Below are 24747 nucleotides of genomic sequence, written 5' to 3'. Positions count from 1 at the left end.
TCTTAAAGATATGCTCTTATCATAAAGCCCAACACTGCTTCTTCGGAAATCTACTTGAGCGATAAAATAATATAAAAGGACAGCGTGTCCTATCGGGGAACTGCAGCGCTGACGGCACGCGCTGACATGCACCGGCTTTGCGTCATTTCCGGTATTACGGGGACTCGAAGGAAAGCGGCCTGGGAAGCGCGTCGCGAAGTTAAAAGACGAAATGGGTGTCGGCTGGTGTCCGCCTGTTCGGCCGTCATATATTCTAGGTGAGGAGCACTGTTATGGAGCCGGTAGTCACGCACGAATGCTGGTTAAGTTTTTGGCACGTGTCCGTGATGTCGCTTGCCTGTCATTACACTTAAGTGTGGGTTAGTAGGTTTAATGTCACTTCTTGTCAGGGATTTAATTACACGGCAGACTTGTGGTAACTAAGGCTATGCACCGCTGATTTGGAATCTGAGGCTAACTAACCAGTTATCTCTGTTGACCTTGTCACGTGTTACTACCGATTTTTTGGGATTCTGTCCTTGGTGACCTATTCTGTGTGCACTTTAAAAACGCCTCTGGCTGAAATAAACGCCTTTATGTCACCCCAACAGAGCGCCTGTCATGCCCTGCGAAGTAAAGACCCGCTTTCTGCTGCTCTACGGATCCCAGCGTGGCCAAGCGCAGTCCATAGCTGAGGAGATACGCGATCAGGCGGAGGAACACGGATTCATCGCGGACCTCTACTGTCTGAGCCAAAAAGAAAGGGTGATTGAGCTCCTTTTAATATTGAGTAAACTCTTATTTACATTTTGAACGTTTGTGGAATGAGACGTTTATTATTCTCTAAGGGGACATTGAGTCGCACAGTGTTTCGACAATTAAGTAACAACATATTTGTAAGCAAAAGCACCAAACTGTGATCTTGTATGGACGCTGACGCTAGTCGTTATTGTGCAGCCTTGTTTATTTATTACTTTTTTTTCTTGCAGTATAACCTGGAAAAAGAAATTGCCCCCGTTGTTTTTGTAGTATCTACTACTGGCGATGGAGAACCTCCAGATACTGCCCTTAAGTTTGTGAAGGAAATAAAAGACAAGACCTTGGCCAGTGACCACTTCAAACATCTACGCTATGCCCTCTTAGGTAGCAAATTTCATTTCCACACGTTGAGTCCGAATGACGCGCTGCTCTAAATATTGAATGATATATATATAGTTAAATCATTCTGAAAGACCCTTTTTAGAAATGGACTTGATGAAAGGCTAACAGTTGACTGTAGTTGCTGACCTCATGGATCTTTAAAAATGTTTAATGAAGGTTACCCATGTTTTGTCCACTCAAGCATTGGGCGACACAAACTATACATATTTCTGTGAATGTGGGAGAATCATTGACAGACGTCTGGCAGAACTTGGAGCCAAACCCTTCTATGCTACAGGATTTGCGGATGATAGCGTGGGGTAAGATGAATCTTTTTTTTATTTTTTTTAATATGAGCACATTAGAATATTTTTAGTGTGCTTACATATGCGTCTATTATGGTGTTAAAGGGTGGCACGCCCCTCTTGTTTTTTTTTTTTGATATCACTCAGATTTAAATATATGCATGCCCCCTTCAAGTAAAGTGCAGAGATGGGCATAAATACATAGAAATATATTTAAAATAAAAATACAAAATACTGAGTGGAAAAATGTATTTAAATACAAATACAAAATACTGTGTAAAAAAATGTATTTAAATACAAATACAGTATTTTGTATTTTTAAAGTACACAAAATACATGTGAAATTGGTCATCAAGTGCAGGCATCCCTATTAGGCTGCAGGGTTCCCGCTGCCGCTCGTCACTCTCGTCATTGACGAAAACGGAACCCATGGTGACGAAGAAAAACGGCATCAAATCGTCAATCTGGCGAATTCAATTTTCAAATGACGAATTTTGAATTTTTGAAAAGTCGAATTTCATTTTTTCCCAATTTTCAACCGTAGCACCCGTAGCACCTAATCAAAACTGGCCCGGCGCACCGGACACACGATTGTCGATCATCCATGTCAAATGAGCATGGGCCGTTCTAAAAGTAGCAAATGTTATCGATCGGTGTGGGGACATTCTAAAACACTTAATGTGAAAACGCTTAATGTGGTTTAATGTACCAAAATAGCGACCAATAATCACCAAATTTCGCACACACACATCTGGTCATAAAGACTTTCACCTAACAAAAAATCAAAACTGAAATACAAGGAATATGGACTTCCGTTAAGCGTTTTCCCCTCCATTGACGCCCATTATAAGGAAAAGGCTTAATGTAAAATAAAGTCCATATTCCTTGTATTTCGGTTTAGATTTTTTGTCAGGTGAAAGTGTTTATGACCAGATATATATGTGAGAAATTTGGTGATTTTTGGTGGCTGTCTTGGTACTTTAAGTTACATTAAGCCTTTTCCTTATAATGGGCGTCAATGGAGGGGAAAACGCTTAACGTAAAATAAAGTCCATATTCCTTATATTTCGGTTTTGATTTTTTGTCAGGTGAAAGTCTTTATGAAGACCAGGTGTGTGTGTGTGCGAAATTTGGTGATTATTGGTCGCTATTTTGGTACATTAAACCACATTAAGCGTTTTAGAATGTCCCTCTCAAAGGTACTATGAAACACCGGGAAAGTATTAGCTTACCTTACATATATATATAGTAATTAGAACATTATTTCCGAAATGCGTACTATACATCATGTTTTCAGCACGCAAATTTTTACACAGTATTCACGATTCTCCCAACCTTATCAAGTAGACTCGTGACTCGCCCATGCCGTTAGTTGACCAATCACAGTGTGATTGTCAGAAGATGTATATTCAGTGAGTTTAATGATTAATTTATTAAGAAGCGGCGAGAGAGTGACTAAAAAACGGATGCTGAAAAAAAGTGAAGAATTTGATTAATAGAAGCAAAAATACAAAGAAAAGTGAAGAATTGAAATCAAACTCCAGGGGGAACCCTGCGGCTGAAATATATCTGGACATATTCTGAATGCAAAACAAAAACATTTAGATGTGTACTACTGATTAGAAATGATCTTCCCTTCCCCTGCCCTGTAGGAAAAACAAAACTATTTTTTTTTCCCCAAACATCTTTTATTACGTTTTATCACCATCATGACTTCAACTCAGTAACAAGAACTCAATAACACAAAGTCAATTATAAAACTGATGGTGTACTCCTCAAGATGGTGTACCTGTGTGTTTCAGACATCCATCTATTCGAAGTGTAAATATGAATCTCCTTTCGCGCTTTAAACAGCAAAGTACAACTGAACCAAGTACATCACACTATATTATTCATTCATTCATGCTTCTTCATCCATCCCAACGTTCCAATAATTCCTGCTGCCCCACTAAACACTGCAAGGATTTATTTGCTCTAAATGACCTAGGCCTATGTAAACGATTTTGAAAAGTTTAATCGATTCACACTTTATATCATCGCTGCCTAAGATATATAAAGTTCTGTCATATCACCCAGCCCTAACATGCAGTAATGTTTTAAACACATTTCACTAGCTAGTTGATAGATTAAAAAAAAAACTATCAAAACTGATTGGCTAACAGGCAACTAACGCTATTTTCCTCCTACACATGTCGGTGCTTTTTTATTCTTTCATGTTTACTGAAGGCAAATCTGAATGATGCACCATTTTAACTTTAATCAACACGGAATTGATCAGGATGACACCCTTACCTTAATGCAGAAAACTGAGAAAAGTCGCTGATCCAATGCTGACTCTGCTGCAGGCAGCTCACGTGCATGAGTGTTAAGGTTGGGGGAGGGGTGTGTCTGAACCAAATCAGCACCCAGATAAAGAGGTTGATTGGCACAAAGTATTTTATGTATTTTGAAAATACAAAATACTCATCTTAAATGTATTTAAATACAAATTACGTTAGATTTTTCCCAAAGGCTTTACAATACAAAATACAAAATAGTATTTTGTATTTCAAATACGTATTTTAAATACATTTATCTAAAATACTGCCCATCCCTGGTAAAGTGTTACCAACTTTTCCTTTGTGTTTTTAGACTGGAAATAGTGGTGGATCCGTGGATCAAAGACCTTTGGGACGCTACAAGAACAGCTTCATCAGAGATGTCCACTTCAGGACAAGAAACAGCTGGCTGCCTGGAGTCTGTTCCAAACGGCGATCTGGCAACCCGGGAGGAACCAAGTGCCGATAATTCAGGGGCGAGCTTGAACATCCACCTCCTCAGCCTCAGTAATGTTAATGGTCCAGCCCACGAGCTTTCACAACGTGGACCAGCAGAGGAGGAGTCTGGCACAGAACATACCATACTGACCCGCTCCTTGCCCCCGTTGTCGCAGTCTGCCCTCAACGTGCCCACTCTGCCCCACTCTTTCATTGATGCCCAGCTGTTAGATGGCTCTGCAGAGGAGGTACTCTGTCCTGTTGTCCTTCTGTGGGTGACCACAAGGTGGCTGTTGCCTAGAGATAAGCTTCTTCAAAGCTTTGCAGCTAATAGTACTTGTTAAAATGATTCCTGTTCTTTGGTTGGCTTGGTTATCACTAGTTTTTGCCGGTGTGTAGTTTCTTTTTCTTTTTTTAAGCTTCCTACCATTCTGTAGAACCTCTCTCAGTGCTGTCGCTTTATTACACTGTTCACTAAATCGCATTACTGGGTAGGGGGAGTCAGATGAGATGCGCAGGTTCTGGGGGGCGTCTAATTCCCTCCGTGAGTTCCAGTGAGCAGATGAAAACGTTTTGCATGGGGCGACTTTGTGTTACTCATCAGCAGTGGGCTAGATGCGACACGGAGAGGCAGGCGTAGTGGTGCATGTGCAGATGCTGATTCTCTGCCGCCTTCTGCCCTGTTGTCGTCACCGTTCTCTGAACTGAACCGACAGCTTTTCTTTTATGACTCAAAGCAAACTTCACTGCTTTCAGTACTGGCTGCCCTCCCTGGTTTTTTATTTTTTATTTTTTCCAGTTGCTTGAAAGTTCAGTTCATTGTTTATGTGTAAATGTGTTTGAGGAGCTAAATGAAATATAGCTATTATTCTTTTTCCAATACACCACTTTTCCACCTCTGCCAACCCAGTACCATTTATAACAAGACTTTTTTTTCTTAGTATATTGAGTGACTTGTTACACTGATCTAATCAACAATCAATTCCCAGATCTGTGAATTACATGCAAATTAAAATGTCTTGTATTAGCCCTTAAAAAGAGAACTGATTGAATGTTCCTAGACCTCATGGGAATCTTGCTAAAGTGTGTATAGAAATCGTTCTGGACTAATAGCAATGACTATTGTAAGGCAAGAGGTAAACTTTGTGTATCCTAAATAGCACTTCTCAGAAATCTCATTTTAAAGCCTAGAGTAATGATCAAGTAGAGGTCTAGATGTGGTATTGAGGTAATTAATATGCAGCACTGTCTTTTTAAGTAGTTTGTATTCAGTCCTCATATCAGTTTCTCTTCGCCTCCCTTCAGAATAACGGGCCGTGTCGGAAAGAAGGCGTCTATGAGGTACCTGTGACCTCAGCCGTCCAGCTGACCCGAGAAGACGCTGTGAAGACGGCCCTGTTGGTGGAGCTGGATGTTTCTGTGAGTCGTCTCGCTCCGTGGTCCCGTAATGAATCTGCCTGGCAGGGTGGTGGTGCCGAAGCGGGTTCAAGGCAGGCCTGCTTACATGGGGCCTGCCACTTAGTGAATTTACTGGTTTCTCTGGGCATCAGTCAGTGGCTCAGAAAAGGAACTGCAGACACACAGAAAAGGAAATGGAACCTCTGATATACACTATGTCCTCCTGAGACCCCACCCATTCATTTATGTCCATTGTAGTGGACATTTTATTTTTGCATATATCTTTTCACTGATGTTAGGAAACATATTTATTCCTGTTGTGCACTAAAGAGGACATGCTGTGAAATTAAAAATAAAAATGTCTTATTTCCTCCAAAGACAGAAAATCACAATTAACCTAAAACTAAAGGACACTTTTTTTTTTTCCTTGGGTCTCAGGAGGATGTGGGCAAAAGTATTGGGAACCCTGTCCATTACACCAACAGGAAGTTTTATGACATCACGTTCTAAATACATAGGCATCAATATGGAGTTGGTCCCCCCCCCTTTGCAGCTGTAACAGCTGCCAGTCTTCTGGTAACACTTTACACTAGATTTTGGAGGATGTCATTGGTTCCGAAGAGCATTTTTGAGGTCAGGCACTGATGTTAGATGTGAAGGCCTGGCTCGCAATCTCTATTCTAATTTTTCCCCAAAGGTGTTCGATGGGGTTGAGGTCAGGGCTCTGCGCAGGCCAGTCAAGGTCTTCCACACCAAACTCATCCAACCATGTCTTTAAGGGCCTTGCTTTTTGCGCTGGGGCACAGTCACGCTGGAACAGAAAACAGCCTTTGCCAAGCTGTTCCCACATACTTGGAAGTATGGAATTGTCCAAAATGTCTTGGTATGTTGAAGCATTAAGAGTTCCTTTTACTGGAACTAAGGGGCCCAGCCCAACCCCTGAATAAAACCGCTTACCATTATCCCTCCTCGACCAAACTTTATAGTTGACACAATGCAGTCAGACAGGTAGCGTTCTGGCATTTGCCTAACCTAGTCTCGTCTGTCAAGAATGCGTGACAGAGAAGTGTGGTTCGTCACTCCACAGAATACGTTTCCACTGCTCCAGAGTTCAGTGGCGGTATTGTTGACATTGTGCTTGGTGATGTGAGGTTTGCATGCAGCCGCTTGGCCAAGGAAGCCCATTCCATGAAGCCCCGGTGTACAGTGCTGGGGTTAATGCCAGAGGAAGTTTGGAACTCGGCAGTTATTGAGACAACAGAATGTTGCAGACATTTATGCACTGTGCTCCTCAGCACTCGGCAATCCCACTCTGTGCCTTCACATGGTCTGCCGCTTCGTAGCGGAGTTTCTGTTGTTTCTAAATGCTTCCAGTTTGCAATAATACAACTAACAGTTGACGTGGAATATCTAGCAGGAAAGAAATTTCATGAATTGACTTATTGTAAAGTGCTATGACAGTACCACACTTGAATTCACTGAGCTCTTCAGAACGATCCATTCTTTCGCAAATGTTTGTAAGCCTGATTGCATGGCTAGGTGCTTGATTTTATACACCTCTGGCAATGGGTCTGAATTCAATGATTAAGAGGTGTGTCCCGATTACTTTTGTCCAGATAGTGCACCTGCATTCATACACACATTCATACCTACAGACAATTTGGCTACATCACCGTCTTTATACACCTGTGGCAAATTCCTAACTAGATAAAGGCCCATCTCGTTTTCTCTGCCCATTTCCCCCAGTTCATTAATCCGCAAATCCGAAAAATGTACCCAGCCTGTCCTCCTGGAGGCAGCCGTGCAGCGATCATTATCGTTTTCTTCGTTTTCATTCAGGATCTCGACATCCACTACCAGCCCGGGGACTCACTCGATGTGCACTGCCCAAACAGCGAGGAGGAGGTGGCAGACCTGCTGGGTCGCCTGGGCCTGGCGGGTTGTGGGAACCACGCCGTGCAGCTGCGGCTGCAGGCCGACACCAAGAAAAAGGGTGAGAGATGAGGGCGGCCGGGCCGGCCATTAGCTTATGAGCTTCGTTAGCGTGGTGGTGGCCGTGCAGGCTCGCGGAACATCGTTAACTCGTTGTCGTCCCGACAGGCGTGCAGATTCCCAGTCACATCCCAGAGAGCTGTTCCCTGCAGTATCTCCTCACCTGGTGCCTGGAGATCAGGAGTGTCCCCAAAAAGGTGCTGCTTTTACCTAACCTGGTGGGAGGTCTGGGCAGTTCCCAAGGCTGCTCTTTGGCTTTGAGCAGAAATCCCTACTGCTGATGCGTAGCCAGTACACCTGACATGTGAGCCTAGCTACAGCATGTGTGATGCTTCTCCCCAGGCTTTCCTCCGGTCCCTGGTGGACTGCACGGCAGACCCCGCCGAGAGACGCAGGCTGCAGGAGCTGTGCAGCAAGCAGGGCTCGGCCGAATACAACAGGCTCGTCAGAGACCCTGGCCTCTGCCTGCTGGACCTCCTGTATGCCTTCCCCTCCTGCTCGCCTCCCTTGAGCCTCCTTATAGGTCAGTGAGCACATTCAGCTGCATTTTGAAGCATTGATTCACAGTATGTGTATTAAATGTTTCACAAAATGGCCAGTAGAGGGCAGTAGAATCATTGCTATTCGCGATCTATGTAACAATAGCCCCACTAGTCATTGTGTCATTTATCAGCTGAGCTTCCATGAGCTTAATTCTTGTTTGTAAAAAATACCATTTGCACTGTTCCTCTTTAAAATAATTTTTAGAGATTGTCAACATAACTTGATTTAAATATGTATTTTCTATTTTGAGTCTTGTTGCTCATGTCATGCATTGCTGCTGTGTAACTTTACTAATCTAAACATTGTGCTAAGCAAGCTCGTTTTTAATGTGCCTGAGCCGCCTCGCATAAAACCAGGCAGTGCAGGAAGGAGGAGAATTCTGGGGATCAGTTTCCTGTAGGTCTGCCTTCTTAACGTCTTTTTATAAGCAGGCCGTGACTCACTTCACTGTCGCCGGTGAATTCTCAGTGGATGTAATGCACTGCCTCTGCGCTAGTTTGTCCATGTCGGAAAAGAAAAATAATCGTATATCTTCCACTTTAATGTGGTTTCTTGGCTATGGTGTAGAGCAGGGGTCTCAAACTCCAGTCCTGGGGGGCCGGAGCCCTGTGTAGCTTAGTTCTTTCCCCCTTCAACCACAAATGATTCCGCTCAAGAGCTGTGTGGTAATTAGCACAAGGAGTTGAATCAGGTGTGTTAAATGAAGGTGAACCAAAAACTGTGTAGGGCTCCGGCCCCCCAGGACAGGAGTTTGAGACCCCTGGTGTAGAGTCACGGGCACAAACAAGTTTGGTTTTACACCGTCTGCTAGTTAGTTAATGTTAAAGGTGACGTTCAGAAGAGTTTTAAGGTTCTAGCTGTATTACATTCAGAACAATACATTTGCATCCAGACAAATACCACATAGTGTTTATTATGTTTATTTGTTTTCGTTAAAATAACCATCATTGCACCATTTCCCTGCCTCTAACACGCATGTGGTGTCATTTTCATGAATAAGTGCAGTTTGAACATATGCTGTGAAGCATCTCTGACCATGATGTTTAGCATTTAACCTTAAGCAGACCACTTCAGGGCTTTTGACCAGGTTACTCGCTGTGCTTGGCTTATGTGCTGTTTCCTGTGGTATCCATGTGGATAAACTGCAAGCATTGTCAGATAGGCCATAGAATCCAAGAACATGAAAAATAAATATTGCCTTTATATTTGAAGCCACGCCGCTATAATAGTCATGCACAAAATTGCTTTTCTTAGGAGTATGAAAGAGCCTATTGACAGATTTGGCGCCCTTTGCAGTGATTTGAGTCAGTCTTCGTGTCTGCTTTATTTGTTTGTTTTTGTTTGTTTGTTTTGGTGATGGGAAGCTAACTGCAAGGCAAGGTCTAAGGTGTGAACGACCTTGCGCGTACAGCATCAAGGGCGAACCCGATCTATTCCCATATGTCGGACTGTGCCAGTTTCATTTCCGAACCTACAGGGGCAGCTATGATGCCAAGCTCAAAATGTGCACCTCGAAATAGATGGTACCTCAGTGTTCTTTTTTTGGCCGGGAGGTGAGAGAGTTGGCATGCATGGATAGGCTTTGGACGTGTAGGTCTGTGGACCACAGTCGATCCTTCATTATTGTCCGAATGCTTTTTTTCTCTGCATTACCAAGCAAAGCTCTATACCCTTGTCTGCTTGATTAATTTTCTTAATTAGTGCCTACAATGGTATTAAACTGTTTTCAGCTATGGTTTTCAAAAAGGCCTTTCCTCTTTGCATCACACTGAGTAAATTGAAATAATTTCCTTTTTAGAGCACTTGCCAAAACTACAGCCGAGATCATACTCAGCAGCGTGGTAAGTCTGTAATTGTGCATTACTTTAAGATCATTTTCTAAAGCAGTGGCTTTAGAAGCATATTTCTCAGCCTTTCTTGCGGACGTCTTACAAAAAGCAGGTTATTTCCATGTTTCGAATGAACAGATTGCTTTCTGACAAACTCTGCGTAATAACTTGTGGAGTCTCCCCTCATTGTCCCGGTAAGTTTTTGAATCTGCAAGACAGGAGGTGGTTTAAAGTGTTGGCCTCATTTAAAACGTGTCAGTCGCTTGCATGCGGTTCCCAAAGATGACTCCCGCTACTAAGCGGCTTACTTTTGTGAGACATCCCTGGCATCCCCTATGAGCTACTGCAGGTATACTGGCAATGGGCAAGAGGTAAACAATGAACAGTTTGGCCAGCAGGGGTCTCCAGAGAGAAGGGCCGCTGGCCCTGGGCCGAGCCCCTCGCCCGAGGACTCATCCTGGCTCCGTCACCCTCCACAGCTCCAGCCTCCGTCACCCAGGGAAACTGCATATTGTATTCAACGTGTTGGAGTTTCCACCATGCCCTGGACGTCCCATCAGCAGGAGAGGAGTGTGCACAGGGTGGCTGTCGGATAAAGTCTCACCCATCCTCCGCCCCCACGGGGCGGCCGAATCCCGTTCAGGAAACCCTGACCTTTCTGACCCCCTGAAGGTGAGCTGAGCTCAAAACGAGACTGACTTTTTGGGGACAGAACGAGGGATTCGTCCTCTGCTTGCTGCTGTGACTTAAAGGCCATGAACAGAACGTGCTGCTCTCTGAGCGATGGAATGACTGGTGCCGTTTCGGCCCACTTGGGCCCCGTGTGCTTCCCAGGTGCCCGTGAGCCTCCGCCCCAGCTCTGCCTTCCGCCTGCCCGCCGACCCGAGCGTGTCCCTCATCATGGTGGGGCCCGGGACAGGCGTCGCCCCTTTCATTGGCTTCCTCCAGCACAGGTATGAGGTCTGCCGTGTATACACACAGAAATGGGTCATAATAAGCTTACCTCTGCTTGCTTGCCAGCGAGGTTGCAGATTTTGGTCCCAGAGTTCCCTAGCAGCAGCTCCTATGGATTTCCAGTGCTCAGACAAGCATGCTGACATGTTTCTCCATCCTGTATTCGCATTCTTTATACTCAGATACCAAAAAGTTATGCCGGAATATTTCAACTTCAGGCAGGGGGGGTGGCCCCAGGATCATCGCTTTCCCGTGTAAGGAAATGTGAAGTGAAAATAAGTCAATTTTAGGCAAGTGATAACCCCAGGAGACTCAATTAACTTCCAGTAAAGAGAACACCCCACAAACTCTTGGTATTACCGACGTGCTTCATAAGTCTGACACCTGTGGGCGAAAGTAGAGTCCTAAGTCGGCTCCTTGCTGCACTGCGTACTCGATACAGATGTTGTCTTGTACCATAGGGGCTCGTGTCAAGTACACCTTGCTTATACTTATTAATTTATATGCTGGACAAATTCTTGGATACAGACGGGGGTATCACAGTTCAGAGAACAGAACTCATCCTCTACGAATGTGTATTTTCATCAACCGCATGTAATACCACCATAAATAAAATTACTTAGCCCACACTTTTTTCCAAAGCAAGCAGGGTCAGACGGTCCCTGGAGCAACTGGGGATTAATGGCAGATCTGGAATTTCAACCAGTGACCATCCAGTTATAGACTTCAGCTTCCTAATCCACTGAACCACGCACAATAGCCCCTTGCGATAGTCTGTAAATGATTTCCAGTGTTTACATGTGACTCGATTTTAAGGTCCTAATTAATTGATCGCTGCTTGTTACATTACTAAGCACCACTTGGGATTTTGAGGAATTATACCGGTTGAACTTGTGATCTGCGGAGTTCGTCACGTAACCAGAAGTACTCAGAATGAAGACACAAGGCCCAGGAGCTTACTAAGGGATGGAGCCCTCTGGCCTTGTCCACATGAACCAAACACTGGGAGAGGAGCAGCAGTACGAGCTGGATGACCTGCGCGATGACCCGCCGACCTGCTAGATGACCCGCCACGTCGGCAGTGCTCTCTGGAGCTGATGAATGCGCCCTGGGGCCCCTCTGATCCCCCGCACGTGTGCCACAAGGTCGCCATGGTGCTCTAGTGTACCGTCCGCTCCATCACCCACCGCTCTCGTCCTTGTCCCGAGCGGACTCCTCGCAGCCTCGTATTTCCTGACAGTTTATTATTTCTTTAAATATATACGTCCCAGATGTGCGTAGCCGCAGTTACAGCTCGCTCGTCGTGTGCCCCTGCAAGGGGGCCAGTCCCCATAGGCCGAGACGCCACTATTCAGCCTTAATACAAACAGATGTAAAATACCGGGGCCCCTAACCATAACACATGGTGTCAGCAGTAGGAAGGACTGATCCAAAGCTAATTTGGGTGGTGCCATTTTCTCTGGGGTGGAGGGGCTGGCTGGACTGTGCTGCTAATCTGTCAAATCGCGGCACGGTCGACTTTCCACATCTGGTAACCTCAGGAGGACTGAGATGCTGTTCCTTGCAGAAAGAGGCTTGTACCCTTTTATAAAGGAATAGCACATTGTGTGTTCATTTTCTTCTGGTCGACGTGAAATTTTTGTACTATATGTTGTGTGGCCCCCGGTTTCACTGCTATCAGCTCTCTAACCGGAGGGACCTGAGAGGCCTTCATTAATTATAAAGCCTAATTGAGCATATTCTGTGCTTCACGTGGCCATGGACTGAGTTTAAGGGATTGGTAAATCTGGTGGTTTAACCTCAGAAGATGCATGGCAACCCCTGTTATGCTTAGTTCAACTTTTGTGTTTCTCAAGATGCTTCCAGAACTTAGTTTTAAATGCAGAGGAACTATTCTCAACACATTTGACCTTCAGAGGCTGGAGACTAGGCCCTCAGAATTTTAATAAAATTTTAAATCTGTGTGTGTATTGAAGATGAAATGGAAGACTTGTTTTCATGGTGCATATTCTGTGTCTGCAGTCAGAGAATCATGCGACCTGCTGTGGCTGTTTCAGTGGTTTTCATTATTTGACTGATTCTTTCATCCAGAATTGTGCGATTTTTACACATCCATACAGCTGCATGTGTAGCAGGATCATTCATCTTACGTGCCTCAGCTGAGAGTATAACTGCTGGAAATTCTCCCGGAGCTCAAACCTGGGACTCAAAATGGTCACCTTACAATTTGAGCCCTTCATCCATCCCGCCACCGGTGAGACACACCCGAAAAGGCAAGAGACCATTGTTCCAGTCGAACGTTGGAGTACATTTTTAGACTCTGGGAGTTCAGTGTGGTTTTGTGAAGCCTTTCAGTGACATCAGGAAATTTAACTCGGAGAATCCCCTGTCCCAACAGTTTTAAAACGAGAAACTGCATTTTGTTTTTAGTCCATTCACCATGGGGCGTTCCTTTTGCATCATGATTTCCAAAGCTACTTTCCTGAGATGTCCATACTTCCCGTAACAATGGACTCCTTTTGAACGTGTTAAAGGAACTGTTTTCAATCATGGCAAGGCATGTAGAAGCTTTATGAAGCTTTTGTCCTCCATTGGATGCAACGTGGTTTTGGGTGAAAGCATTGAGAATGAACTGCGTTGAGACGCAAACTTTAACAATTGCACTTGGAAAGCCAGTTGCTTCATTATATAGGCCAGACTGTCATCGTTTAAAAAATATTGCTCTTAGCTGTAGAAGTATTTTTCTTAGGTTAGCTTTCTGTTCTTTGCAGAAACAGAAAGCTTCATTTGTATTCATGATGATGTTCTTTCGCCTCACCGCCTGATGTAGAACGGAGACCAGGTTTTCATATTGCTATCGATCCCCTTTTGACTGCAAAAAAGCCTACTAAACCTATTTTATTGGAATTCATTTCCTGATTGGATGCCGAGCTCCCAGATGATAAAAAGCATACTTTGGGGAGCTTACGTTTCTCGCAGGTAATTGCACCCTACAGTGCACAGACGATCCAGGTCATGCCACACTTTGGCTGAGTAGCTAGTGGTTTTAAGGGTAAAGTTCTTTTCTTTCGTTCAGAACTGTGGGAGGGCTGCCAAGACGTTTTAAATTAAGTTAAGTTAAAGCCAAACATCCGCTGACGCACTGAGGCAGCAAGGTTGGGTAGCGCAGATGTTAATTGCAAATCATTTCGTCATTAAAGGCAACCATCTATACATGAGGAAACAATCACTTGAATCTGTTACTTGATTAGATAGTGTTTATTTTTTTTTGTGTGTGGACCATTTCCATCCATCCATTTTCCAAAACCATATATACTATTCAGGATCGTGGGGGGGTCCGGAGCCTATCGTGGAGACTATGGGCACAAGGCAGGATTCTGTAAATGAACTTGAAATGGTGGAATTAGTAGAGATTTTTAATTTGTCAGTTTAATACCCCTACCAGGGGAGAAGCCCTTCTTGATCTTGTTTTCGCTAATAACCAGGATAGGATTGGAAAATTAGAGGTTTTAGAACCATTGGACGGTAGTGATCACAGCATGGTTAAATGTGAGGTTAATTTTAGTGTCCTAAGAGCAAAGTCCAAAACAAAAGTATACAATGTTAGGAAGGCTAACTTTAATGGTATGAGACTGAAACTAGATACTGTATACTGGATGAAGTTAAATAGCAAAACAGTTGAAGAGGCGTGGGAATTTTTTTTAAAGTACATTGTTGAAAGTGCAAGAGGAATTCATACCTGTTTTTCCAGCAAAACTAAATCTAGGAAACTACAACCAAGGTGGTTTACTAAGGAAATTAAGAATAAAGTCAGGAGGAAAAGGGCTCTGTTCCACAAATGGAAATGAACTAATTTCAAAATAAAGCAGGAGTATCTAACTCTACAGGTCGAGTTAAAAAAACAACTTTAGACTCTCCAAGAGGAATGTAGAAAGAAAAATTGCATTGGAGGCTAAGGATGACAGTTTCTTCCAATATTTTAACTCCAAAAGAGCTCTAAAAGCTGAAATCACTAATTTGCAGGATAGTAAAGGCCTTATAATTGAAAATGAAATTGATATAGTAAATGAGTTTGATTATTTTACACGGGTGTTCACAGTAGAGAACATGAGTAACTTACCACCATTTAATGGTCGTCTTTGACCAATATATGTATAACTGAGGCTAATGAGTTATTAAGCCTAGCGAAGCTCAAAATAAATAAATCGCAGGGCCCTGACGGCATCTTACCTATAGTTTTAAAAGAGATGAGGGATATTATTAGCCAACCTTTAACTTTAATATTCCAGAAATCATTACCTGTGGGTGTGGTACCTTCTGATTGGAAGCATGCTAATATAATGGCCATATTCAAAAAAGGAGGTAAAAGTAATCCAGCAAACTATAGGCTAATCAGTTTTAATTAGCATTACTGGAAAAATAATGGAAGCTATAATCCAAGTGAAAATGGTAGCTTACCTGGATGCAAATAACATTCTGAGGGATAGCCAACATGGATTTAGGAGAGGTAGATCCTGTTTAATGAATCTACTTGAGTTCTTTGAGGAAGCTACAAGAGAAATTGATCACAAAAAGGCCTACGATGTGATCTAACTAGATTTCCAGAAGGCCTTTGATATTGTCCCCCACAAATGGCTCTTGCTTAAGCACAAAGCTTCAGGGATTTCAGGAACTGTGGCAGCTTGGATTGAAAACTGGTTAACTGACAGGAAGCAGCGAGGTAGTTATTAGACGCAAAATGTCACAATGGGTCTGCGTTCATAGTGGGGTACCGCAGGGTTCAATTTTAGGACCACTATTGTTCCTAATTTACATTAATGATATTGACACCAATACATACAGTAAGTATGTTGATGCTTCCATGTCCCACTCTCACCAGTGTGGGGAAGCAATAAAAAAGGCCAATAGAATGTTAGGTTACATCTCTAGGTGTGTGGGGAGGTCAAGGGAGGTGATGCTACGATTATAGAATTCCTTGGTAAGACCCCACCTACAATATTGTGTGCAGGTTTGGTCACCATACCTTAAGAAGGACATTGCTGCCTTGGAAAAGGTGCAATGTAGGGCTACGAGAATGATTCCTGGTCTTAGAGGAATGTCTTATGAGGAGAGGTTAGCTGAGCTGAATCTGTTTAGCATTGATTATTTTCACACACCCACACACACTATTCACCCGGACATGAACACCTACGGGCAATTTGGTAACTCCGTTAGCCTTGGCATGTGTTTCAGTTGTGGGGAGAAACTGGAGTACCTGGAGGAAACCCCACAATGACACGGGGAGAACATGCAAACTCCACACACACGGAACCCTGGCGGAGACTCAAACACAGGTACCGGGGTGGTGAGATTACAGTGCTAACCACTGATCCACTGTGCCACCCCTGTGGCCCATTTCCCCCTGGGAAATTAAATCTAAAGTCATTACTGACAAATTTAACCATGTCAGTGTTAATAATGCCTCTGTGTCAATGATGGGAGACATCCTGCTCCTTCATCTTGGTCATCACACGAAGGCTAAATCTTATTTATGTCAGTTTGCAGAGTTCTCAGTTTGCTCTGTTTATCGTCGTCTTATTTTTATTTTCAGGAGGATATAAATTCATATGAATTGAGCATGATCCTCGGAGGTGACAGTCGAAAGTTCTAGAACTCTCTGCTGTCCTGTTTCCATCCTGTTATGTGATCCGATAAGTCAAGCTTACAAGATAAAAAGCATCCTGTGTTCCTTAGGTTGTTGGAATTTTATTATAGAATAAATTGTCGACCTCAGAATCAAACGGCTTTCAGTTTGATATTTACGCAAGTATTCCTGATGCTCATATGCATTGTCAATTATAGCGTGTATATTACCTTTGTCAGAATACTGCAGCCCAAGTTTAGTCTCTGTTGAAATGTGAACGGCTGCAATGCCATGAAAAGGTCTTTGCCTTCTATCTGATTTCCAACACGTGTATATTTTTGACAACAGATTCCATCAGATCTTCACCTAGAAGTAGGCATTACATAAAAAGTTCATCTGCGTTTTAAAACTCAGTGCAACTGAACTTTATTTTCCCCCAGGAACTGTTTCCAAATGCAGAATGTCAATACAAACGATGTGGATGTAATTACCCGGGGTGTTTGTGTTTGAGTGTTACCGGCTGTAGCTGTGTCCTCTTAGCCAGAAGGTTACAGGCTTGAGTTCCAGGAAAGGCCCGACTTTTGTACCCCATCTAATTGAAAGCATCCAGCTGTCTGAAAGGGTATCAAGTTCTGCTGCTATAGGTAAAACCATCAGTAAAATATCTGATTTAATCCAGTTTCACACAGAAAATGACCACTATAAATACCTATGCACTTGTTCATTGTCTGCATTAACCATGTCATGAGTTCTCACACAGGTCTTTAACATGATATGGTGTGACTCGTATGTTTAGTCTGTGTTCTGCACCCAGTACAATCTTGTCAATCTATGCCATTCAGCTAAAGCAGCGTCTCTGAATTGCCTTTAATCAGTGAGCTAGTCTTTGTGAGTCTACTGTTAATTAATTTCCCCAAAATTCCACTGAACTGTTATTGAAAGGATTTCAAGTGTGAGGTGGAATTGAAGAGGGGTTGTGCAGATGGTTTGCTTGGTTAACTGTTCCTGACCATGATCTTCTGAATGAATTGAAGTTAAGCTGCCCAGGCTTGGCTTTAAGTATTTCAGAACACACAGATACTAGATTGGCTCATAAATTTACATTGAAAACATGTTCTTTTCCCTATCTGAGAAATAACATACAAACAAAACAAGAGATTATTAAATTTGTTGCATTGTATTTCATTGTAATCTGTTTGTATAACCCTGTTTTTGTAGCGTAGGGTTCTCTGGTTCTGGTACTGGAGGACCAGAATCTCAGTTACTACACACCTACTACACCTGGCAATTAGCTGATTAAGATGCGTTTGATCAGGGAATTCTGGCCCCCCAGGAGCGGAATGGGGAACCCTGTCAAAAAAAGAATTCAGGGAGCAAAAAAAACTATTTACCGAAAAAGGCTATTTTTTGCTCATTGTATTTTTTTATTTTTTATTTTTAAGACTCCCTTATAACCCCCCCCCCCCTTCATTTTACTTCAGTACTGAACCAGTTTCATAGTTATAGTGAGCCTCCCTGGATATGTAGTCTAATGCGACATGTATTCGGGGGGGGCGGTCTTAAAGGGGCCTTTCAGTATGCCCTGAGCAGCCCCCACTGGCATCGCACTCCACATGCTCTCCACGCTCTCGGCGCCCAGCCAATGCCAGGCAGCAGGTGTGGCGCCTTGATAGTCTCCGGTGCCCCTCTGTTATGACTCATCGGTCCAGAGCCGCCTGGGCCTTGTTCCCCCAAGAAAAATCCCTAACTTTTAACATGCACATATTTTAACCAGGGGAAAAGTTGCCTCATCTCAGAAGCTGAGTAATTCCCCATTTTCCTCTAGTTTCCTGGTATAGAGCAAAGGTTATGACTGGATACTGGTCCCTGATAATTAGCCAAACTGGGAATTGGATTCTTAGTGTATTAAGATGCCTAATCTGTCTTCTGGCCTGTTGCTGTCAGCTGCACCTGTTATACATGTTTGAGTCAACTTTCCCCTAATCATGTTCTTTCCTATGCTGAATCCCAGAGTATCGTTTATTATGTAAAGTCACGACTTTTTTCCTGCAGGGAGAAACAGCGGCAGCAGGACCGGGGGACAACTTTTGGGGAGACGTGGCTATTCTTCGGCTGCCGCCATGAAGATCGAGACTTTCTCTTCCGGTAAGGGCACCTTGGTATACAGCACGCCCACGTCGACCCGCCAGTTGTTTAAGCCGATCTGTGATGGGGGGGGGGGGTGAACGAATACATGGCGAGAGCAGTGTGTCCGACATCAGCAATGCGAAAACCACGAGACCAGACGGGCAGAGGGACAAGGGGACGCAGCTAGATTGCTATCATGTAGTGAAGAGAAGCTGGAATGATGCGAAACTGTGTCATTGTTTAAAAAGTAATCTGTGTGCAATTTGTTTTAAGACGCTGTTGAAAAATTGCTTTCATATCCCTGTATGCTTAACCTAGTATGTTTTGTTTTAAGTCTCTTCAGGATCTCTATGCTCATTCCCTATAATTAGTATTTTTAAAAAAGATAAACGTATAAAGTCTTTATTTCCTCTCTAATACAGAGTTTTATATTGTATGCAAATATGTACCATATACGAATATATTGGAGTATTAAAAAATGTGCCACGTACTGGCAGGTTTGTTGAGTTAATTTAGCGGGGAAATGGGCAATGATCTGAGCGCCGCTCTCCCCTGCTTTTCTGACGCGCAGCCTCTCGTGCCGTAGCTGCGTAGTGTGTGTGGCGCGACTCGGCCGCAGCGCGTCTCTGCTTTCAGCGGTGCCGCTTCTGCCGACACCGACCCGAGAAGCCGTGCAGCACAAAGAGGATGATGTAAAACAAGGCTGGTGTTTGGTATCGTATCGCGTCCTAAGCCCCGCGTTCGGGCGGGTGGGATCCCGCTATGACTGCAGAGCTCTACATAAATTCCTAATCAGCCCGAGCACTTGACATCTGTATAAAGGGTCTGAAATCGATATCACCCACCGCCTGCTAAATTAATCCAGACAGGCAGGCTATTTCTCCCGTGGTTTGCAATTTTTATTTAGCTGTCTCCGCTTGTGTAGCAGGTCACCTAGAGCCCAATGAAGGTCAGGTGGAGAGGTGGATTTATATATTTTTTTTTGTAAATATCAAATATCAGAAGGCAGAAAAGTGCAGGGGTTCGCCGGGAGAGGGGCGAAGCCAGTGGTTTCACGTTAACTTGTCCACCATCGGATACCGAGGTTACAGCCGTGACTCGGGGAGGCCGTCCTAGCGGGCGGAGGCTGAGCTCACCTCTGGGGTGGAGGTACTCTATGATCTTCGGACGCATCCTCCCCTTTCAGTGTTGAGGCCTCGTAATAGCGGGCCTTGGTGGCTGAGTCGCTCAAGGGGGCCAGCAGGATGGAGGAGTGAGGGAGCGTAGCACAGTACAACGGAGTATCTGAACATGCCTTTAATCCAGGGGTGGGGAAGCTGTTCCACGGAGGGCCGGTGTCTGCGGGTTTTTGGGATGACCTCTGTCAGCCAGTAATAAAGCAGTGGTTCTCAACTCCAGTCCTGAGATTTTCCCAAAAACCCGCACCCACACTGGCCCTCCATGGAACAGATTCCCCACCCCTGCTTTAATCTGTTTCATGGGACTGTCTCCGTTCCACTGGTGCTGCTGTGTTACTTGTATAAGTAAGTTTTTGCATTGCTACACTAACAATGAATCCACAGGGAGTTGGGTAAGGGACAGTATACAGCTCTGTGCCTGTGAGCAGAGGGTTGCTGGTTCAAATCCTATGGTTGGCAGAGTGATTGCACCCTTGGGGTTAAGCAAGATGCTTAATGGCTGTTGCTCCAGGGACTGTTGGATCCTGACCTCTGATTCTTGCAGCTTCGGATAAAAACCTGCTAAATGAACGTAATGAGAGGATTATCTGAGGGCTCCCTTCGTCTGTGGCTTATTCCCCCTGTTACTGTAACGTGGGATGTTATAGGCTGCTTTGTCCTAGAAACCAGAAATCAGAAGATGTCTTCTGAGCTGTAGCAGGAATGTGCCAGTTTTGTGGTCTTATCCCCCCTCATCACGACTGAACCCTCTTTGACTAATCATGTTTACTTTCCATATTTCATTTGCTGTCTGAAAGACGACCCCACCGCTAACCCAGCCTGCTCGTCACGTTCTTCCCGTTCCCGTCCCTGATGTCAGATCGCCGCTGTTCTCTGGTTTATTAAACCCTCCCTTCGCAGGGAGGAGTTGGAGACGTTCCTGGCGAGCGGAACCCTCACCCACCTGAAGGTCTGCTTCTCGCGGGACCCCCACGAAGGGGCAGAGCCCCCACCCAAGTATGTGCAGCACAACCTCCGCCTTAACTCCCAGGCCGTCTGCGACATCCTCCTCCGACAGAAAGGCTTCTTTTACGTCTGCGGGTGAGTGGATTCCTCCCTTTTCCCCGGGGATGGGTAGGTATGAAGCAGCCCTGGGGCGGTCCTGGGGTTCTCTACACGAGCAAATGACGCCCTTCAAGTGCAGTTTGGATGCCTGAGCAGCAAGAACGAGACTCTCGCTTTCACACTCTGATTCTTTTTTTTTTGGATTCACTTTTTTATTTTTTTATTTTTTTTTACCATAGGGATGCCAAAAACATGGCTAAAGATGTCAACGACACCCTGATCGACATAATTGGCGAGGAGCTGCAGGTGGATAAGCTTGAGGTGATGAAGGCAGTGGCGGTACTGCGGGAGGAGAAGCGGTACCTGCAGGACATCTGGAGCTGAGCGACTCGCTGAGCCCCACGTAGGCTTTGGTGTGTGTTTTAATCTGAAGAAGACGCAGGGCATCTATCTGCACCTCCTCGCCCGGCTCTGCCCTCTGGCTGTCATTGCTTATGGTGCCCTGCTGCCTTCTGACACTGGCACGCTGGTTTTTCCTCGCACCTTGACCTTCATTTATATTCACGGGTCGGGTCACGCTTCTGTGAAGAGCACGATTGTGTCTCTCCGGGGAACGCCAGGGTCACGTGAGGCTAACCTGCTTTTTTAAATTTTATATTTGGGGAGGGGGGACGGGGGGTTAGTCAGGTTAGTTTTATGATTTTATGATATCCTGTTCTTTTAGTTCAGCTTTTTCCTTATGAGTATATAATAAGTTTATAATAGCTATATATGAGTAAAGCCAGGTGACTGGGGGCCGCACTGTTCCCTCACACTTCCAGCAGTTGTGTGTGTGTGTGTGTGTGTGTGTGTGTGTGTGTGTGTGTGTGTGTGTGTGTGTGTGTGTGTGTGTGTGTGTGTGTGTGTGTGTGTGTGTGTGTGTGTGTGTGTGTGTGTGTGTGTGTGGCACGTGTCATGTGGTTCTCCTGCAGTCCAGCGATATGCAGTTCGGCTGACCGACGTATTTGAATTGCCTGTAGTGTTTGTCCCCTCTGATGGACTGGCATCCCGTCAAGGGTGTTCCCCTACCGATGCTGCCTGGAATAGGCTCCGCCCCCCATTGACCGTATCCACGATAATTAGGAGATAGATGGATGAGTACAGACTCTAAAGAATTTTTATCTATAGACAAAAATTTTAAGCGATATCACACTTATAAAGTACAGGTGCCGTCCCTACCTCCAGTCCTTGTTATATTTGGGCTTCAGTATTTTTAACAACCTCAGCATCATATTTCTTTGCAAATCTATAGCAGACGCATAAAACTAGCCCTGTTGCACTGATTGCATGGATTTTTTTCCCCCCTCCTCAAGTCATTTCTCCCCCTGGAGGGGTGCTGCTGATCCTTCTTGGGTCCACCTCCCTCTATGCAGACGCCCTTCAGAACCCAAGACTGCCACTTGGGTTTCAGTTGGTTGGTTCCATAAAGCCTTACCATTCCTACTGTACCGTGTGCCTAAGTTCCAGACTCGCATAGATGCAAAAGTCTGTTGAGGCAAAATATTAGGTCTGTTTTCAATGCACCATTTAATTTCATTACTCGAAGGTCTAGGGCTGGAATCTAAGAGGAGTGCATTCCTCTCACCTTCCGTCTGAAACTTCCTTTTAATCAAGCAGTGCTTGCACAGGGATAAGCAGATAACCTCCCATCAGCTGGGCGACTGCCGGATTGACAGACAGTCGATAGTCGGCCACAAAGTGGCCATTGTGCAGTGATCTGTGAGCGGTATTTAAAGGAGGTTCATAGAACCTGCACTGCTCACCCATAATAGTTTACAGACCTCCTTTGGAGAACTTGCACGTTCTGCCAGTTAAAAGTGCCTTTAGGCCAATCTGTGTTTCTGCTTTGGAATTAGTGTACAGCGTCTGTGATTTACTGTGTGAGGAGTGTCACATTTTGGTTTGCTTTTTAGCCCTCTTGTTTTTCCATTTAAAGACATTGCAACATGGAACGGCCTTTTAATTCTGTGTGAAACATGGCACCTTGTCTCTGGAGAAATAAGAAATAAAGCGAATCCTCTTGTTACCAGTCCGTCACCCTGTGTCTCACTCTCATGTTGTCCGTGGGTTCATTACGCGGTACTGCAGTAACCTCGCCCAAAAAAAAAAAAAAAAACGTGGAAGGTGGTTAATGTGGGCTTATTAGATCAGACTGTGTTTTTGAAAAAAGGTGTGTGATTAATTGGCTCTGGGTGCCCTTTAACTGTAGACTTTGCATTATAGTCTGCAGTCTTGTTATTGCCAAGGATTCTCAGCAAATTCAGCAAGCACAGTGGTATGAAACGTGTGATCTAGGAATATATAAACATCCTATAAGATCAGTATGTTTTACATCTCTGTAACTTGCATATTAGTCTTGAGCCTTACTTTTATCTTTCAGTAAGGTTACATTAAGTGGCCATTTTTTTTTGTAGTCAGAAAAGTCTGACATCTTTTTAAGAATCTGGACTACTGTACCACATACTCCATAGATTTTTTTCCCCCTTTTCCTTATAAGTAAAGCCATACATGTTGAAAAAGCGAGTCTGTTTCCTGTCACATTAGAGTGTCAGATGGGCCGCATCTGTGAACCGTCCAGCGGTGTTTTGAGACTCGGGGAAAAGGAGCTGTCGTCCTTGATCAGAATACTAAATGTGCTACGTGAAAAGTAGTATGCATTCAAAAAGAATGTGCTACAGTGTCGATTTGAGGGAAAACGCCTGTGTAAGAGACAAAGACAACATTCGAGGTTTAAATGAGCTCAGGCCTGCCGCTGACAGGAGTTCTACCAGCCTCCACAACACACGGGACAGTGATGGTGCTTCCACCACTCAAACCACACGTTTGAATGAGGCCCTGTTGGCCACAAACAGTCTCTACGCTATTAAATAATTACATAATTTAAAATAATAAAATGAAGAATTGAAAACTGAATTTGTAGAGCAATAGCACAGTTGTGCACAAAATATAGAAATCCACACAACGTTCAAAAGAGGACAGACAAACTTTTGGTGCACGTCTCACTGAATCATCCGTGACCAGGAGAGCAAGTTTTTGTGGTGCATCGAGAGCCAGGTTATCTAAGGTAATGTCGGAGTACCACCATGAAGGCCGGACCACAATCGACAGGAGTAAAGGTGGACAAGAGGAAGCTGTCTGACATGGATGTCCAGGTACTAACCCAGACTGTGTCCGAAAAACATTCAACCACGGCTACCCAGCTCACTGCAAAATTAAATGCACACCTCACAGCTTATAGCTACCTTTTAGCAAGCAAGTCCACTCTTTTCTGTTTTCAGTAATGTTAGTATGCCCAGAGGCATTGGGCAGCCAGTTGACTTTGGACCTCCAGAGATTTTTTTTTTTCCTTACTTGGCAGTTTTTGTTTCCTCTCCTCCGTTGTCTTCTGGCTTTAATTTCTTTCCTTCCTTTTTCCTCGTTCTGTTTTCTCTCTAATGATGTTTCATGTATCACAAAAAGGAAGGAAAGCACTTTGGGATGACTATTGTGAAAGGCGCTATATAAAAATAAATTGAATTGAATTGAACCTCGACTTTCCTATTTCCACAGGGTCAATATTCATCGTCAGACTGCTATAGCCAAACCATTGGTCATTCAGGCGAATGCCGAATGTTGGGTTTCAATGGTGCCATCAGCATAACTCTTAGGCTATGGATAATATGAAACGTAGTGTTCTCTGAGTTCACATTCACTTTCACTTTCCTACATCCAGGGGAGTTTTGGTGTGGAGAAGCCTCAAAGAGGCTTACCACCTATACCAGTGGTTCTCAATTACGTTCCTGGCGCCCCCTGCCAGAATGTTTTCGTTCCAACCGTACCTTAATAGGCTAAAGCTGGTTA

The 24747-nt window shown here is 44.2% G+C and overlaps 1 protein-coding gene across 3 annotated transcripts; it reads left to right on the top strand.

Annotated features, from left to right (window-relative positions):
• Window positions 1-97: 97 nt before the first annotated feature.
• On the top strand, window positions 98-24433 carry mtrr (5-methyltetrahydrofolate-homocysteine methyltransferase reductase). 3 transcript variants are annotated; one of them, XM_023822418.2, is made up of 15 exons: window positions 98-257; window positions 591-744; window positions 969-1122; window positions 1322-1439; window positions 4056-4428; window positions 5486-5599; window positions 7418-7571; window positions 7679-7767; window positions 7913-8093; window positions 9912-9954; window positions 10422-10614; window positions 10777-10895; window positions 18572-18664; window positions 20725-20904; window positions 21108-24433. In XM_023822418.2, exons 1-15 carry the CDS (start codon window positions 127-129, stop codon window positions 21250-21252), a joined length of 2241 nt encoding a protein of 746 aa, XP_023678186.2. In that variant the 5' UTR covers window positions 98-126; the 3' UTR covers window positions 21253-24433. The 3 variants fall into 3 exon arrangements, 2 of the variants coding, with proteins under 2 accessions (XP_023678186.2, XP_023678187.2); XM_023822419.2 differs by having other exon boundaries at window positions 228-359; XR_011982809.1 differs by lacking the exons at window positions 20725-20904; window positions 21108-24433 and adding an exon at window positions 16129-17163 and having other exon boundaries at window positions 18572-18604.
• Window positions 24434-24747: the final 314 nt, after the last annotated feature.

This window comes from Paramormyrops kingsleyae, chromosome 15, assembly GCF_048594095.1.
Source record: "Paramormyrops kingsleyae isolate MSU_618 chromosome 15, PKINGS_0.4, whole genome shotgun sequence".
Classification (NCBI taxonomy): domain Eukaryota; kingdom Metazoa; phylum Chordata; class Actinopteri; order Osteoglossiformes; family Mormyridae; genus Paramormyrops; species Paramormyrops kingsleyae.
The sequence above is the reverse complement of the archived record's forward strand: the minus strand, read 5'-3'. Positions and strand labels throughout refer to the sequence as shown.

Bases quoted from the DNA above. Each gene is read 5' to 3' on its own strand.
- mtrr (XM_023822418.2), top strand. From the start codon at position 127: ATGCACCGGCTTTGCGTCATTTCCGGTATTACGGGGACTCGAAGGAAA. The intron at 4,429-5,485 runs GTACTCTGTCCT...GCCTCCCTTCAG, and splicing joins TAGATGGCTCTGCAGAGGAG to AATAACGGGCCGTGTCGGAA. The intron at 10,896-18,571 runs GTATGAGGTCTG...TTTTTCCTGCAG, and splicing joins ATTGGCTTCCTCCAGCACAG to GGAGAAACAGCGGCAGCAGG.